The sequence below is a fragment of the Myxocyprinus asiaticus genome, chromosome 17, assembly GCF_019703515.2.
Source record: "Myxocyprinus asiaticus isolate MX2 ecotype Aquarium Trade chromosome 17, UBuf_Myxa_2, whole genome shotgun sequence".
NCBI lineage: Eukaryota > Metazoa > Chordata > Actinopteri > Cypriniformes > Catostomidae > Myxocyprinus > Myxocyprinus asiaticus.
Genome location: NC_059360.1, coordinates 22,818,234 through 22,835,750, shown reverse-complemented (window position 1 = coordinate 22,835,750; position 17,517 = coordinate 22,818,234). Strand labels below are relative to the sequence as shown.

The 17,517-nt window shown below is 36.9% G+C and overlaps 1 protein-coding gene across 1 annotated transcript; it reads left to right on the top strand.

Annotated features, from left to right (window-relative positions):
* The first annotated feature begins 219 nt into the window (after positions 1 to 219).
* LOC127455605 (uncharacterized) lies at positions 220 to 17,125 on the top strand. The gene is made up of 8 exons (XM_051723647.1): positions 220 to 429; positions 1,932 to 2,976; positions 5,253 to 5,378; positions 9,251 to 9,420; positions 9,626 to 9,794; positions 10,981 to 11,044; positions 11,694 to 11,793; positions 16,377 to 17,125. The coding sequence occupies exons 1-8, from the start codon at positions 364 to 366 to the stop codon at positions 16,413 to 16,415; spliced, it is 1,779 nt and encodes a 592-aa protein (XP_051579607.1). The 5' UTR covers positions 220 to 363; the 3' UTR covers positions 16,416 to 17,125.
* Positions 17,126 to 17,517: the final 392 nt, after the last annotated feature.

Genomic DNA, 17,517 nt, shown 5'->3' with positions numbered 1-17,517 from the left:
TATTTACAGTACATACAAAACATTGGGAAAATAGCGCAGACGGAAACATAAACGCGTTCGGTTTTAACGGCCCTTATGCTAAGAGTGAAAGGGCTCATGAAATGGCCATGATGGCGTGACATCACTTATGAGTAATTCGGTTTACGGTTAGCAGATGTGAGCTGGTCGGACTGAAGAGTATTTTCCCATTACTAAAAGAGCATTTTGTTTCGTTTTTTATTATGTGTGTGTGATGTCACTCGGCTTCTGCCGCAGTTTAGGCAAACTTTTGCGTTTATACAAACTACGTTTACGTTTATGTAACTATGCTTGACCATTTAAACATAGGCTATTTATTTTCCCACAGCTGGAAATGTAAGCGACATGCGTTCAAACTCGCAGCTCAGAGGCTGGAGACACCCTTGTCAGTCGTCATCCAACATTCGTGAGGTAAGATACTCAGAGAGAAAACTGTTTGGATAAGCAATACTATATGTCTAAGGTATTTGTGATTTCGAGGCGTTTTATGGGTATACAGCATATGCTCTCGCATTAATTGCCAGCATATATTTTGTTTATGTTGACTTTATGTTCACTTGGTAAATTGCTGATGTTTATTTACAGCTCATCGGGGTCAGCATACAATATAGTAAAAGCTAATCAGCGGTAAACAATTTAGACTCATGGTGAGTGCATAATTTTGGATCTTGCATAATAAACTTGCAGGTTGGCTGTTTTAACTGAAACAACAGTTTCTGTCATTGGCTTTTCCCGTCAATCAGCAGCTAAGCATTGGAAATAAAATAAGAATGCCATGGGTAAATTAATAATGTTCCAGACACAGTTGTTTACTTTCTTGGGATCTGTTCTGAGAGCAGAGGGCCTTTACTGAAGATTTCTGCTCTCATATAATGCAACAGAAGAATGTTATTGTTGAACCCCCTTCTTCACTGTTTGTTTTCACACTGTATTTTGATGAGTTCACCTAAGGCTGTTTTTCTTCTTCTTCTTCTGACAGAATACTTAGACTTACACATTTACTTCATGTTTATACAGTATGTAATTTGACATTGTTAAGAATAACATCCAAAGGTATAATCTGGTCAGAATAGTGTATAATTGTCATTTGTAATTTTTTTGTTGTAAATAAAGATATCTATGCAACTTTACTTTTTACAGCACATTTTAATGCCCAGTGATTTTATCATAAAACTGCATGTATGTGTGACTTGTTTTGTCCATCTTTTAGACTCTGGGTGAAATCCATATTTATAAAGATGTATAAAAGACCACAAATATCATTGATGCACAGCACCTTTAGAGGTGGTTTGTAGCCTGTAGAAGAAGTGGTAAACTTTACAATAAGGTTCCATTCGTTAACATTAGTTAATGCATTAGGCATCATGGACTAACAATGAATTTTTTTTTTTTTTTTTTTTTTACAGCATTTATTAATCAAGGGGCACCTTTGGCGTCATCATGCCGACACGGATGGCTTCTGCACAAGCATCAAAATTGGACGCTTAGGGAACGAGAATGGGTTGAAATATATTATTGTTCATTGTTAGTTCATGTTTACTTATGTTGTTAACTATTGTTAACAAATGGAACCTTATAGTAAAGTGTTACCGAAGAACAGAGGCGGACTAGCCATGGGGTAATGGCTTTACCATTTGATAAAAACATTTCAAAAGCACTTTAATTTGGGGTACAGTGACATGACGGGATGCATCCCCATTCTTCACACTAAATGGTTTGATGTCACAAAGACGAATTCGACTCGAATAATTGGCTTGACTAGTCAACTTTTAAAAATAAGTATTCGTGCAACCCCTACTGTTAATAGAGATTAACTTGTAGTTAACATGGGATATTCTTTAAAATGTTTAGTGTAGGCTTAATTTTTTGTGTTAGGCTTTGGTCACTAATACATGTGGTCTCCCACCTCACAGGCAGTGAATAATGAATATTCCTGGCAACTTCAGCAAAATACCATGACACCATGGAGGAGTCTGAGGACAAGATGGGATGACAGTGCATGCACAGCAAGAGGAAGGAGAACATCACCCTCTTTATCTGCCTTTTCATTATTTGATGAACCATGCAGATCAGAAAATCCTGGCTTATTCCTGAGCCGGACACGCAGTGTTCCTGAAACCCTCCATTGTTTAAACAGTCCATCATTACGTTCTAGTTTCTCCTTGATCACCATTACCGCCCAGAGTTTATCTTCTAAAAGGAACAAAACAGATTATCCAAGCTCAAGTATTAACCCTCTGGACATGCTTGACAAACTTCACTTCACTCCTTCCTCTGTCATGACCTACAATGAGGATAAAACCCTACAAGCCAAAAGTGGTGGCACCTTGATACCTCTTAGATGCAAGCCAGTTGTAGTGACAGTGACTGAGTGCACACAATGGTGTTGCAGAAGTGAGATGCCTAGTAGTACCCAGGCTCTATCAGATGGAGAGGCAGTCTGCAAGACAGACTCTTCGACCTCCTCCAAACGGCATGTTTTCCGCAGTTGCGCCCACCTGGAGGTTCTACCATGCCAGCTCTCCAGATCTACTCTCTACTTGGACAAATCCCTCTCAATCCCTCTTGAACAGTCTCAGGAAGACTCTGGGACTTTGCATAGATCTACTCTGTCCCTTTCCCTTGGAAGGACATTTTTTAAGCAAACCTCAGAAAAACCTGGGACAGTGACTTATTTTAAAAGGTCCTACAGCGACTGGGACATTGCGCACAGTGGCGTTGATGGAATGGAAAGACCGTCCTGGCACCTGACGGATACTCCAACCATCAATGGTAGTGCCTTTAGGAATAATACGAGCTCTGGCTCCAACATGCACTATTCCACTTCAACATCATTGCCATTCAGAACAAGGTGCCACTCATCCTCTGCAGCCTTCAGACTGAATGGAAAGGCTAATGATGTATTAGGGCCTCCGCAGAGCAATCTAAGAGCCAGACAGGCATTCAGCAAGCGATCAGGTACCTATTTCACCTCCCGGCTCCACAGCTGCCATGCAAATGTATCCATCCTCTCTCTCTCCCTCTTGTTCTCTCTTTCTGTCACTCTCATTTATTCTATACCGCTGCTGCAACAATATTTTGCCTGTTCCGAAAACACCATGTGATTTCTTAGCCAGTGTGGGTTCCTTTCAACATCTTCTACTTTATCTGCACACTTTCTGATTGGTGGCTCATGTATTGTTAATGAGATGGGCTTCCCTCTAGCTCATTTAAAAAAAAATAAAATAAAACTGGGAATGCACTGTCCAGACTGCAGGATTTAAATTTGGGCAGTGCAAAGAAACCTGACCATGCCCCCATACCCCCCACCCTATAATGCATATAACAAATAAAAATGTATAGCAATGAAATGTAAACTTATGAAATAATTTAAGGAAAATACAGTATAATTGCTTAAGTGGCTCTGCAGTGTGTCAAAAATATTTTTTGGTGTAACCTAATTTAGTCAGTTTGGTTCAGACATGTTAAATCATATTTCTGAATCAAGGTTATTAATTTAGATCTTACAACATAAAGCGTGATTTTATGTTAGCATTTTTTTCCCAGTGTATTTTCTATTGTTGAGCACACACAAATCGATAATCAGTTGAGTGCTATAATAATTGACAGCAATAACACCAATAAGTGAAGACTCATGGTATGTACAGTGTACACAGACAAATAGCTGCAGTTGACTGTGGTATTGTCAAAAAACTATAAAGGATTTTGTGAAAGCAAGAATTTTTGTTTAAAAAGTATGCATCTTAAGAAGGTCCCAGGAAAGTTTCAATCTAGAGGAACATTACATTGGCATACCTGCTCAAGTGGGTCAATCAGATATTGGGATAATAAAAAAATAAAAAAAACACTGGCACAAAGTGGAAAAATAAGTGTAATCAAACATCACTTGGTCTGATATACTGTGACTGTGCATAGCTGGATATCCAGAGATGGAAGAAAATCTCTTATTTGGAATTTAGCTGCAGGCAGGATTTTGGATTTTGAATTTTAACAGTTAAAGTCTTGATGTTGGAATAATAAGATGCTTCTCAAGTAAAGCGGAATAGAGGATAATAGTGTTATCAGCATTTGGTGTGGAGATGATTTTGGTTTACCTTGCTGTGCACAGCACTAAAGCGACAGCACTGCTAGTAGATGCACGATCAATGGACACAGACTGTTTAAAAAGGTAGAGAAAGCAACTGAGTGACTGGGAGAGGGTACTATTGAAAAGAAAATTGTGTGAGCTTCAATCTTCTTATATCTGAGATGATGCATCATAGACTCCACATTACTTTGCATCTAAAGTCAGTCAATTTCTTGGTCCCCTATTCTGTCTCTCTGCTCACATTCTACAGCTAAACAAATATCCTGACAGCGAGTCATAGAATAACATCTTCTCTGCATGCTGATCTTTTGCATGTGGTCTGTGAGGCATGTGATGGCTCAACTGCATGACTGGGCACTGATGAACTAACACAAGCTACCACTGCAAGGAGGACACTGAGAAGGGCACTTATCTACAAGTCTTAGAAAATGTATATACCTATCATTCACTGTCCATTTGTAACCTTAACTCTTTCTCTCTGCCTCTCATTTCAGGCTGTCTCTCTCTTACTGATCCTAACACGTTTAAAGGGATAGTTCACCCAAAACTTAAAATTCTCTCATTTACACATCCTCATGCCATTCCAGATGTGTATGACTTTTTAGAATTACTTTTTATTAATTATTATTTTAGATTATTTTTAGAATAATATTTCAACTCTGTAGGTCCATACAATGCAAGTGAATAGTGACCAGACCTTTCAAGCTCATACAAATCACATAAATGCAGCATAAAAATAATCCATATGACCAGTGGTTAAATATACTGTATGTCTTCAGATGCAATATGATAGGTGTGGGTGAGAAACAGATCAAGATTTAAGGATTAAAATACTGATCTGTTTCTCACCCAAAGTGATTGCATCATACATTAATTCATATATTAAACCACTGGAGTTGTATGGATTACTTTTATGCTGCCTTTATGTGATTTTGGAGTTTGAAAGTTCTTGCCACCATTCACTTGCATTGTATGGACCTACAGAGCTGAGATATTCTACAAAAAATCTTAGTTTGTGTTCTGCAGAAGAAAGAAAGTCATACACATCTGGGATGGCAATAGGGTGAGTAAATGGTGAGAGAATTTTCATTTTTGGGTGAACTGTCCCTTTAAGTGATGATTATTTTAACTTTCCATTTTATTTTAGAGCCCATTTTAAATAAGATGGTGGACTCCTCTGTGATAATCAGTGTGAAACACCACAGGCAAGATCAACATGCAACAACTGAATCTGACTTAAAGGATTCAGAGGCAAACTCTTACAGAAGTATAGGTAAGTAGTATGACATTTAGTCAACAGGAAATCAGATCAACCCTGTTAACTTACTTAAATGTCCCTGAGCATATTGTGCATGATTCATCAATGTTCTAAAAAAAAAAAAATTAAATAAAAAATTAAATAAAAAGATAATTTCCATATCCAAGGCCAGTTATATTAACCAACTAATTTTATTAAATCTTCTGAAGAAAATGTAAGTGGTATTTTCCTGTGGAAAATGCTGCCACAGTATTATGGTGGTCTGGGTTGTTGCTATGTGGTTGTTTACTTGCCCAAATTTAAAGAGCCCACCAGATTTATTTTGTTCCTTAATTGCTCCAATCCCTCCTTAGTTTAAGTCTGTCTGTGTTTCCACCTATTTTATCATCCAAACATCAAAAGTCTTAGATAGCACACCTCTTCTGAACAAACCACATGATATGATGTATCATTCGTACAACAGTGTTTTAGTGCCACATTAATAAATAAAAAAATAAAAAAACAACAGCAATCAAAGATTTCAAGATTAAAGTTGCTTCATTACGAATCGTAATATTTTGAGAATAAAGTAAAAATTACGAGAATAAAGGCGTAGCATTATGAGATTACAGTCATATTATTATGGGATTAAAGTAGCTATGTTTTGAGAATACATTAGTAATGTTACAAGAATTAAGTTAATGATTAAATTAAATTATGAGATTAAAGGTGTAATACTGAGTGAATAAAGAAGTAATATTTCAAGAAAAAAGTTACAAATGTGAAAAAAAACGTAAATCATATTTGGGATAGACTTTACCAACAAAATCCTTGGTTTTTTAGGCATCAACACAAGTTACTGTATCATTAATATCCAGACAAATTTATTCAGGAGAAAGAAATTGACAAACTGCGGTAAAGATAGTTTGCGGTTTGAGATTCAGACTTCTTTTGACTGTAAATCTTTAAAAAAATCAAACTATCTTTCATGCAGTACCAGACATTCAGGAAATTGCCTCTTTTGAGCAATCTGAAATGGCAACCAGTTGTCGACTCCAAGGGTATCAATGATCACATCTGCATCTACATCTGCTCCACTGTTCTTTAACACAGTAATTTGATTTCTCTTTCATCATGACTTTATTCTCAAAACACTATTACTGTACTTAATCTCATAATGGTATGATATATGGCTATGACTCTCATAATATCACAACTTTAATCTCGTAATGTTAGAATTTTAATCTCATAATAATGGTGCTTTAATCTATAATGTTAAAACAATATTTTCAAAACTTTACGACTTCATTCTTGTAATTGGCCTATTATGAAATTATTCTCAAAATATTATGACTTTTCTTCTTTTTTTATGTGGCATTAAATCACCGTCATACATTCATAATCTAATTACATGACAAAGTTTAATATATTATTGTTTAGAAAGTATAAACAATAGTGTGTCATTATCAAAATATGGTGAGAAAAATGTCCCTTGACATTTCAGCATTAAAAAAGTTTTCAAAAAGTCAAAACAACACATTTAAAAGGCATAATTTTATAACCTGACCTTTTATTAAATAATATGAAATTGTTTGACTCCATATTGTTTTACACAATTTTTAGAAAATATATTTGAATTTGTCAACTGCCTAAAAAAAACCTTGTCCACTTCATCTGGTTCACCACTTCTTTTTATTTACAGTTATTTATGTGTTTATTTTTATTTTTTTTACTAATTTTGTTTTCTCAGGTCAAGCATTAGTACAAGGCCTAACAAGTTTGGAAAAACACAAAACAGAATAAGTAATTAATAATTTAAATAATTTAAAAATAGTGTTTGTCTCTTGATTTAATATCATTGGTGTTATCAATGTTAAAAACATGTATTTTCAAAAATACAAAAAGAGGTGAAAAAGAAAGTTCAGAGGAAAAAGATGCTGCTCAGATGTGCATATAGTGATTTTCCCACCATGTTGAAAAAGTTATTACTTTACATTTTAATTGTAATTTCTTCACATGGTTCATTTAAATATGTCATTGGTGTTACATTGTTTAATGTTCATGTGAAAGATTTTTATTGAAATTCTTTTTTTTTTTTTTTTTTTTTTTTGATTTATTGATTTTAGTCTGATCAATGGTGTATGTTTTGTGATGCTATTGACACCATCTTATAAAATTAATCTTTTAAGAGAATTTGTCACTGTTGCTATCGTCACTGGTGTTACAACACTAGCTTCATTTGTGAAACAAAATTAAATAATAAAATAATGAGCAAGAGCAAGTTGTCCTTTATGAATAAAAATAATGTCAAGATATATATATTTACCTTTAGCTTTTATGGGCAAATACTGAAATAAATTTTTGAGAATGACCCTAGTAATAGTGACGCCTGCCTTAGCAAGTACCACTAATAATAGCATATCCCAATAATATCATACCCAACATCCATGATCCAGTAAAATCCCAGTGATTAAAATCAGGTCCCGTCCTTCATTGTATCCCCCTAAATATTCAATTTTGTCAGCATATAAACTCAGCAAAAAAAGAAATGTCCCTTTTTCAGGACACTGTATTTTAAAGATAATTTTTTAAAAATCCAAATAACTTTACAGGTCTTTATTGTGAAGGGTTTAAACAATGTTTTCCATGCTTGTTCAATGAACCATAAACAATTAATGAGCATGCCTTAGGCATGCTGCATGGAGGTATGAGGACTGCAGATGTGGCCAGGGCAATAAATTGCAATGTCTGTACTGTGAGACACCCAAGACAGCATTACAGTGAGACAGGAAGGACAGCTGATCGTCCTCACAGTGGCAGACCACATGTAACAACACCTGCACAGGATCGGTACATCCAAATATCACACCTGCTGGACAGGTACAGGATGGCAACAACAACAGCCCGAATTACACCAGGAACGCACAATCCCTCCATCAGTGCTCAGACTGTCCGCAATAGGCTGAGAGAGGCTGGACTGAGGGCTTGTGGGCCTGTTGTAAGGCAGGTCCTTACCAGACATCACCGGCAACAATGTCACCTATGGGCACAAACCCACCTTTGCTGGACCAGACAGGACTGGTAAAAAGTGCTCTTCACTGACAAGTCGTGGTTTTGTCTCACCAGGGGTGATGTTCGGACTCGCGTTTATCATCGAAGGAATGAGCGTTACACCGAGGCCTGTACTCTGGAGCGGGATTGATTTGGAGGTGGAGGGTCCGTCTTGGTCTGGGGCGGTGTGTCACAGCATCATTGGACTGAGCTTGTTGTCATTGCAGGCAATCTCAATGCTGTGCGTTACAGGGAAGACATCCTCCTCCCTCATGTGGTACCCTTCCTGCAGGCTCATCCTGATATGTCCCTCCAGCATGACAATGCACCAGCCGTACTGCTCGTTCTGTGCGTGATTTCCTGCAAGACAGGAATGTCAGCGTTCTGCCATGGCCAGCGAAGAGCCTGGATCTCAATCCCATTGAGCATGTCTGGGGGACCTGTTGGATCGGAGGGTGAGGGCTAGGGCCATTCCCCCCAGAAATGTCCGGGAATTTGCAGGTGCCTTGGTGGAGGAGTGGGGTAACAACTTACAGCAAGAACTGGCAAATCTGGTGCAGTCCATGAGGAGGAGATGCACTGCAGTACTTAATGCAGCTGGTGGCCACACCAAATACTGACTGTTACTTTGGATAGTTTCGGTCACAATATTGAAGTTAATGCATGATGATTGACTTTTCATGTTGCCTTTATGTTTAAACTCTGATGCTCACCTATATATTTTAAACTAGATGTACCATAGAAGTACTGTAGATGTACCAGTACTTATCCAGGTAGAAATGTGTGATGTGTGTGTGTGTGTGTGTGTTAGGTGGTGTGCTTGGCCACAAAGCTAACATAATTATTTATCTGTACAGGAGTCCCTCAGGTGCGTGCAAGGGCCCCTCATGAGGTCAGAACAATTTCGAACACTGCTGAGAAATTCATGAGAGTTACTGAGTGCCCGGTCTCTCCACATATGGATAATTGCACCTGTGGGTCCAGGGCTGACCAACATGACACTAAACCTCAGTCGCTTAGCTTGAGGGTATGGATTTATATTCTCATTTGCCATACAGACCATTTTAAAGCATGGACTATTTTACCATTAATCATCCCTTAAACTTACTTTAGTGACTCCAGATTAGCATTCGTATTTCCTTCCTATTCAAGTTTCAATGGCACAAATGGGAATACTTCCTGTCGATTTGTTGCATCACTCAAACCTTGTTTTCATATCTGAATGTGTGTAGGAAGCTCTTGAGCTGTTTCGTCCAGATTTCATCTATCGCTCTCAGAATCGGGTGTGGCAATTGGAACAGAGGGCCAGGCAGAGGCGGAGCTTACAAACAGTTGCATTTATCATGGGCATGGAGACAGCTAACCATCAGCAGAATTGCACCAAACCACACCCACTTAGTGGTAAGACACTTTATTTTCATTAGGGAATTGGGTGCATTTGAAGGAAGGGTAGTGCAGTAATGCAGTCAAAGTATTGCAGCTATATAACACTTAGCCCAAATTACATATCCACAGCAGCAGTGAACAATGCATACCATTGTGTCAGTGTGACAAAAATTGCCTGCTAAAAAGGTAATCATCTTAAGATTTTCATAGCAAGCACATTTTTAGGGCAGCCACACTGCAGCAAGGAATATTGCTGATGCCATCACAGGAATGAAGTGCTTTAGACAGGTGCCACTGTTGCAGTGAAACACTTTGTGCACTAAAACTATAATGATATCAGGACAAACTTGAGGTGGGACAGACTTACAGTATACAAAGCAAATAGACAATCAAGGAAGATCTTAAAAACCTTTGAACATTTCATTGCAACCCTGTTCCGAATGAGCAATGCATCTTAAAAAGAACATATGATATCCTGCTGCCTGTGCAGCTGACTCATGCCTCCTACTGGCTAAAATAGGACCAAAAAGGTGTAAAATGTTCTTGTTGATAACCTATATTGAACTTCATTTGCTGTGTAAGGCTTAGCTCTTAGCACCTTCATTTGCTGTGTGAGGCTTAGCTCTTAGCACCATCATTTGCTGTGTGAGGCTTAGCTCTTAAATGCATTCAGGGTTCAAAGATCATGGAAAACTTGGAAATATCTGGGAATAAATAAATATGAAAGTCAATTGAGAACTCATGGAACTTTCGATAGTGAATGTAAGTTTCTTTGTTAATGCCCATAATTAAAATATTTAATTGGCTAGAAATTGCTCTTTGTAAGAACGATGTCTATAAAATGATTTTAAAAAATCTGTATCCAGTAATCATAAACAAAGTAATTAAAAATCATGGAAATTCATTGGTCATAAGGTGTGGGAGCCAAGTGCATTGTTTAGAAAATGTATTTAACAGCAAAAAACAACAAATCTAATGCCAGTTAGATGACTTTGGATTTTAAGATTTTTACCACAATGGTCTTTAAAAACTACAACTGAATATTATTATTATTATTATTATTATTATTATTATTATTATTATTGTTATTATTTTATATTAAGCTTTATAACAATCTTTCCATTTCACTTTTGTCCTTTTTTCTTCTTTTTTTTATTTTTATTTATTTTTTATTTTTTATTTTACTGAATGTGCTTTGCAGATAACCTTTTCAAACCCAGGGATAGAGCCATCTCAGGCAAGGAGATGAAACAGAGATCCAGACGGTTAGTCTTCACACCCAGAAAAAAAAAAAAAAAAAAAAAACAGACACTCGCACAGACTCTCAATCACACACATGCACAGGATAAGACACCAGTGCTTATCAGTGCAAGAACACAATATGACCCCCTTTCTGATAAGGACCATGCTTTCTTATCTCAACACTGTAATAAAAACCACCAGATCAGATGAAATATAATGGATAACCGCATATTGAATATAGCACAGATGTCTTTGTTTACTGTATTTGTGTGTGTGTGGGTGGGTTTGGGTGGTTTACAAGGACATTTTTTTAGGTTATAAACTGGTAATTACAAGGGTATTATGCTATAAATGTGGTTTATGAGGACATTTCTAGTGTCAATTCAAATCACTTAAAAAACATACTAAACAAAGTTTTTTGGGGTTTAGGGGTAGGGTTAGGGTTAGGGTAGGGGATATAATTTATAGTTCGCACAGTATAATAATCATTATGTCTATGGACAGTCCTCATAAGAATAGCCGCACCAACATGTGTGTGCGTGTGCATGTGTGTGTGTGTGTGTGTGTGTGTGTGTGTGTGTATGTGTGTGTGTGTGTCACTTTCTTCTTGCACCTCTAAGTCAATTGATTCACATCATTTATGTGTTCATCATTCTCATTATATGCTTGCAGGATTTATAACAAACTCCCTGAGGTGACTAGAAAAAAGGAGGAGGAGAGGAGGAGACTGGTGTCCCATACCAACAGACTGAGGGCAGAGGTCTTCAAAAAGGTCAAGCTTTAACTCTTACACAAGAGCTTATATGGCTCATTAATGAGTTCTGTTGTTAAAAAGCCTCCACAGCTTTGTGCCTTGTGCCTTGTGCCCAGGTTAATTTCTGACCCTGATGTGTACCTATTACCTACACTTATTGAATGAATTAACAGAAATTAAAATCTGTTTATTGTGTACACCAAAATGACTATTCCATTTTACAAAAATAAATCCATTATAGGTTCTTAATCAGGTGGTTATAGCCCTGAAAAAATTAAGGCATTATCATATTTGAAAACTTTGATTTATGTTTAATTGGGTAAATTAGATGTGTTATTATACATGTATAAAAGACAACAAGTCATAGCATATCCACCATTAGAGCCATGCTGATATTGCTCTTACCTTAAGATCATCAGATAGTTTCATATAATCCAAATTTGGTCAATTCTGCTGTACAGGGCACATGAGAGCAGAGATTTTAGCTGTAAGACCTTTTGTCCTGTAAGCCTGATTAAGCTCAGTAAAGGCACAGCTGTTGATTGTAAAATGATTGTAGAGGCCATTGCAAGTGAGGCTCTGAAAAGACTAGGAACTTTGAAAAGGCAGCTGGTGCAGAGCAAATTGAAACTATGTAAGGAAACCCTATATAGAGCAGTACAGTAAAATATTATAGATTTGTTGTTACTTTAGTAGAATGTAATTCAAATGTGAATGCAATTAAATGAGATCTGGTTTGATAATAGAAGTGCTGATGTTATCCTCTTACAGTGATTGCTCTTATGTAACCTCTAGAATGACCTTTTATGACCCCCGCACGGACAAACACACCTGAGGCTTTTGTCTCATAATGCGTTCTGCCACAACTGTCAGCCCAAGTGTACCAGTTGAGATGAGACTGGTGCTGGTCTGTGAAAATCTTCCCCCTGGTTACAAACAGCAGGTGTTGTGTGGTGCCAGACTGTCTCATCTCACCTAAGTGAACTTTTTACCTCCGTGCTGAGGTGTCAAGCACCATAGACGTTCAGAAGGTGGATTCGTGCTGAGAGTCTCAACACAACAATGCTACACAGCAGCTTTGAAATGATCATATGTGACATGGCCATTGTGCTTCTCCCATCTGCCCTTGTGGAAATCTACTTAAAGGGATAGTTCACCCAAAAAAACGTAACATTCTGTTATCTATATACATCTGTTTACTCACCGTAATGTCGTTCCAAACCAATATTACTTTCTTTCTTATGTGGAACACAAAAGGAGACATCTGAAGACTGTGCTGGTCACTCTTTTCCATGCAATTACAATGAATGGGAACTGAAGATTTTGAGCACCATAAAAGTATCATGAAAGTGGTTAATCGGCTCGTACATTGTATTGAAAGTCTTATAAAGCCATGCTTTATGAGGTTTATGTGAGGAACAGAGCAAAATTTCCGTTGTTTTAAACAGAAAATCTTGACCTCTGTACTAGCTCTCCTTGGCATGTTCTTGAGAGTTTATGAGAGAAGTAGTGATGCTCGAATTGTGAATGAAACATTCTTTTGAGTTAGATCTTTTTAATTAATTGTTTAAATGATTCATTAGCTGACTCTGGACTGATCCAATTCTTCAGTTTAACTCTTAATTAAGGATGAGAGTTACTCTCGTACTTAATTATCCAGTCACAGTGGTTAGCAGATTATCAGTGAATAATAACTTACATTTTGGTCTGTTTTTCACACAAAACTATTGCATGTCTTCAGAGGATGTGCAATATAGCACACAAGTTGTATAGGTCACTTTTATGACACTTTAAGGTGCACTCAGTAATTTTCTCCTCATTAAAAAGGTTTTTCTTTTAAAGAAATAAATTTTAATTTTGAAACTTATGTATTGTATAAAATCATGAGCACTCACATGAGATAAAGTCTTATCAGTCACCTTATAAAAACTGTTTTATTCTACACTGAGATGGTCCCCTCATGGGGGCGGCCATGTTAGGATCACATGACCAGCTTAATCTCAGTAACCACCCTGTTTGTAGACACTTTGACTCATGGATTAAATCAAATCATATGTGAAAAGTGAATTTCTACAATGACATCTGTAACTGACAACAATTGCATTTGAATGATGCTGCATCCATGCCACTAGGTATCAGTGTAAGTCCAAGACAACATGAACAAAAACTGAGTGCACCTTTAAGGTCTTTTTGCTTCTTTTGTTTAGCTTGAATGCTTTAGTCCCCATTTATTGTTATTGCAAGGAAAAGAGTCACCAGCCTTTCAGAATTATTCCTTTTGTGTTCCACGCAAGAAAGAAAGATGAGTAAATGATGACAGAATTGTCATTTTTGGGTGAACTGTCCCTTTAATGAGAGAACATCTCAATGAAATTTCCTGTGCTTCCAGCAGAGGTCAGCATAGTTATTAATATGACTCCTGCTTATCTCACCACTTTTGATTTACAGATTAATTCCACTCAACACAGCGATTTATTCATGAATTCCTTTTGTTCTTTTAAGTGACAGAAGCGGCTCTGATACTTGTGGGACACTTGTGCCACAGATGAGGGTTGTGTCAACAGTAATTTCCATGTTTTTGATGTTTAGATCATTGAATTCTGGAATAGGAGAGCTTTCATTGGTATTTTGGATGTCTTTGCTGACAAGCTGCTCCCTGGTTGCCTAATACGATAGCCTTTGGGCCCCAATATAAAGGAGAGATCTCTTGTCTGAGTGTGATGTTTTAATGGGTGTCAGGTCCTGTGTGGCTGATACTTTGTCATGAAGTGTCTGGCTCATTGTCTCCCATGAAGCCTTCTCTGTCTCTCAGGCTTGCACCTTTGTGTGACAGTGATGAATGCCTGATAAGTCAGGCTAAAGGTAGAGAGAGGCAGGTGAGGGGTAGGATATAGTGAGGGAGAGAGATAGACGCATTCACAAAATGCGAGAAACGGCCAAAAGAGTTCACATAGACATGATTTTGTAGCTATGTGTGCATAGTTGTGTGCGTAAAACTCTAGGGCTCTTATGTGTATTCTGATTTACCTTTTCAGTGTTTAAGGACACAAAATTTGCAAATCCAATGAAAGTTGATTACAATAAAACTGTCTCACAAAGAGTTTTTTGTTTATTTATTCTCATCATTTTTGGTTTAGTTAGTGCACTTTAGCTTTCAAAATATGTGATATTCGTCTAATTAAAAACAAAGTATACATGCATTTGATCATTGTAATCAATTGGAAGTAACTATTAAACCTGTGATAAGACTATTTACTGTATAAAATTACCCAAATGCTTACAGTAAATTCTTAAGTTTTAGTTTTAGTTGTTTTAAACTAAAGACAATAATTTCAAGAAAGGGATAGTTCATCCAAACATGAAAATTCTGTCATTGTTTACTCATGTCCTTCTTAACCAGTGTAACTGTCTTTCATGGAACACAAAAGGAGATGTTAGGTAAAATGTTCAGATGCTCGACAGCGACCCTACCCATTCACTTTCATTGTATGGAAAAGAGCAGTATGAACATTCTTTAAAACATCTCTTCCACAGGAAAATGAAAAACCAACAGGTTTGTAGTGATATGAGGGTAAATGATCATGAAAATTCTGTCATTATTTACTCACTCATATGTCATTCCAAACCCATATTGTGTTCTGTGGAACACAAAAGAATATATTTAAAAGAATGATCGCTGACATGGAATATGACGCATGAATGGGTTGTATGCACTACTTTTATGACCCTTTTCAGTGCTTTTAAAACTTTAAATTGAGTCATTGTCAACTGCTATTGTATGGAAGTCAGGAATTGTGAAATTCTTTACAATAATGACATGAGGGTGAGTAAATAATGACAGATGTTTTTTTAGGCTAACTATTCCTTTAACTGTTGGTAATCTTAAACCAGAAGCTCATGAAATGGAGTTCTAAACAAAAGTTTAGGAGCTTGTCAAGTTAGTTCTGTCAATCACAATGCAAGCACATATAAGCAGCAGCTTACCTCACTCCTGTGACGATTCTTCCGGTATCCCTCCACCATCCGTACTCGTCCTTGACTATTAACCTTAATCTACTTTAGTTAAGTTGTCCTGAGGAGAGGAACTTGGAGCTCGAGCCAAGCTGCATGCCCAAGGCCCTTATGCTCAAGTCGCTCCTTTATGGAGAGCAAGCCAAATTTGTTTACCATTAACAATCTATTTACCATTTCCACTTCAGGGGCTAGGTGGACATGCAAACTCATGAAAGAAATTTGTTCCTTGAACAAAACATGAAACTATTACAGTAATTTTTCTAATCTGTTCTGGAAGGGTAAATTCTTCTGTAGCAGCTGACTGAATGAAGAATCAAAGAAAGCCAAGGACAAGGGAACCAGGCAGAAAATAAAATTAATAAAAGCATGATCGCACTATGTCGTTTGTGGACAGATAGCAGGTTATTATTGCTCCTAAGGGAGATGACCACCCAAGGGAACAGGATTCTGGGTAATCTGTAGATTACACACTCACTTTCCCCCTCATTTTTTACACCACTTTACCTAAGCGGACAGGTGCTTTGACAAGACTGTTGCATGGCTGGTTGCATTTTAGTTTCAAGTTTTTTCTTTCTTTTTTTCCACAGAAACTTTTGGATCAGATTCTTCAAAGGCACAGTGACTGAGAGGAGTGCCTGTTCACAAGATTCATACCCCCCTTCTATCTCCTTGCCTGGGGCAAAGAATTGAAAACAAGGAAGACTTCTGGAGCTCCCTCATGAGAACAGAGCATACTTTCTTATGCATTGTTTCTAATATAAAATACCTTTACTGGATCTAGGATGAATCCACACAATGTAAAAATGTGTGTCCATGCCCTGTTGCATGCTGTTCAAAAGGCATTTGTTGTTGTTTTTCAAGAAAAGACACATTGATAGAAGCAATAAATCCATGCATTTATTTATGTACCAACACGTATCCTCATTTACTGAAGACCTCTAGACCATATTGCAGTCAGGGACAGTTATTTCTCTGTATTCTCTTGAAAATTAGCCCAGCCAAATAATCACTACTGAAGATAGTGTGGAGAGCTAATTAAAATCTGGTTTTAAATTATATTTGACCCTACTTTTCATGTTTTGTGGTTCAAATAAAATAAGCACAATGCCACAAAATATGAATATGGTAATTTGGCCTGCATGAGTAATTTTCCAAAACAGATGGCCTAAATAATATGCTTTTTCACATATTTGTTCAAAATAGCCATGCCCTATGCAAAATGGTCAATTCAGCCTGATTCAGAACATTGGAGATTACCAAACAAATGATGTCACATTCTGCCAATTTTTCACTGACTTATTATTAGAATGATTTTTTTTTTTTTTTTTTTTTTTTTTGCTTTGGTTCTGCAATGATTTCTCTCATTTGTCTTTTGTTCTTTTCTTCTTCTTTTTTTTTTTTTTTTTGTATACTTTCAGTATACTCAGTAAATTTCTCCAGTGAAAATGGATCAACCTTATCGAGACTGTAATGTTTGAATACACGTAATAGAAAATGTAACTGCATTTGACACTCCACTTAAGTATTACAATTACTACATATTACAATAAATTACATACAGCTTGTTCTACTATTAAAATAATTATTTTTCTTATAGGTCAGTATAACAGTACAGTATAACAGAACAGTATAACAACAGTCTCACATTCCTATGTATTATTTGACAAATGCGGTAATGCTGCTTTAAAATGCACAATTGCCATCTCTGTCCAGTATCTGCCTTTATTC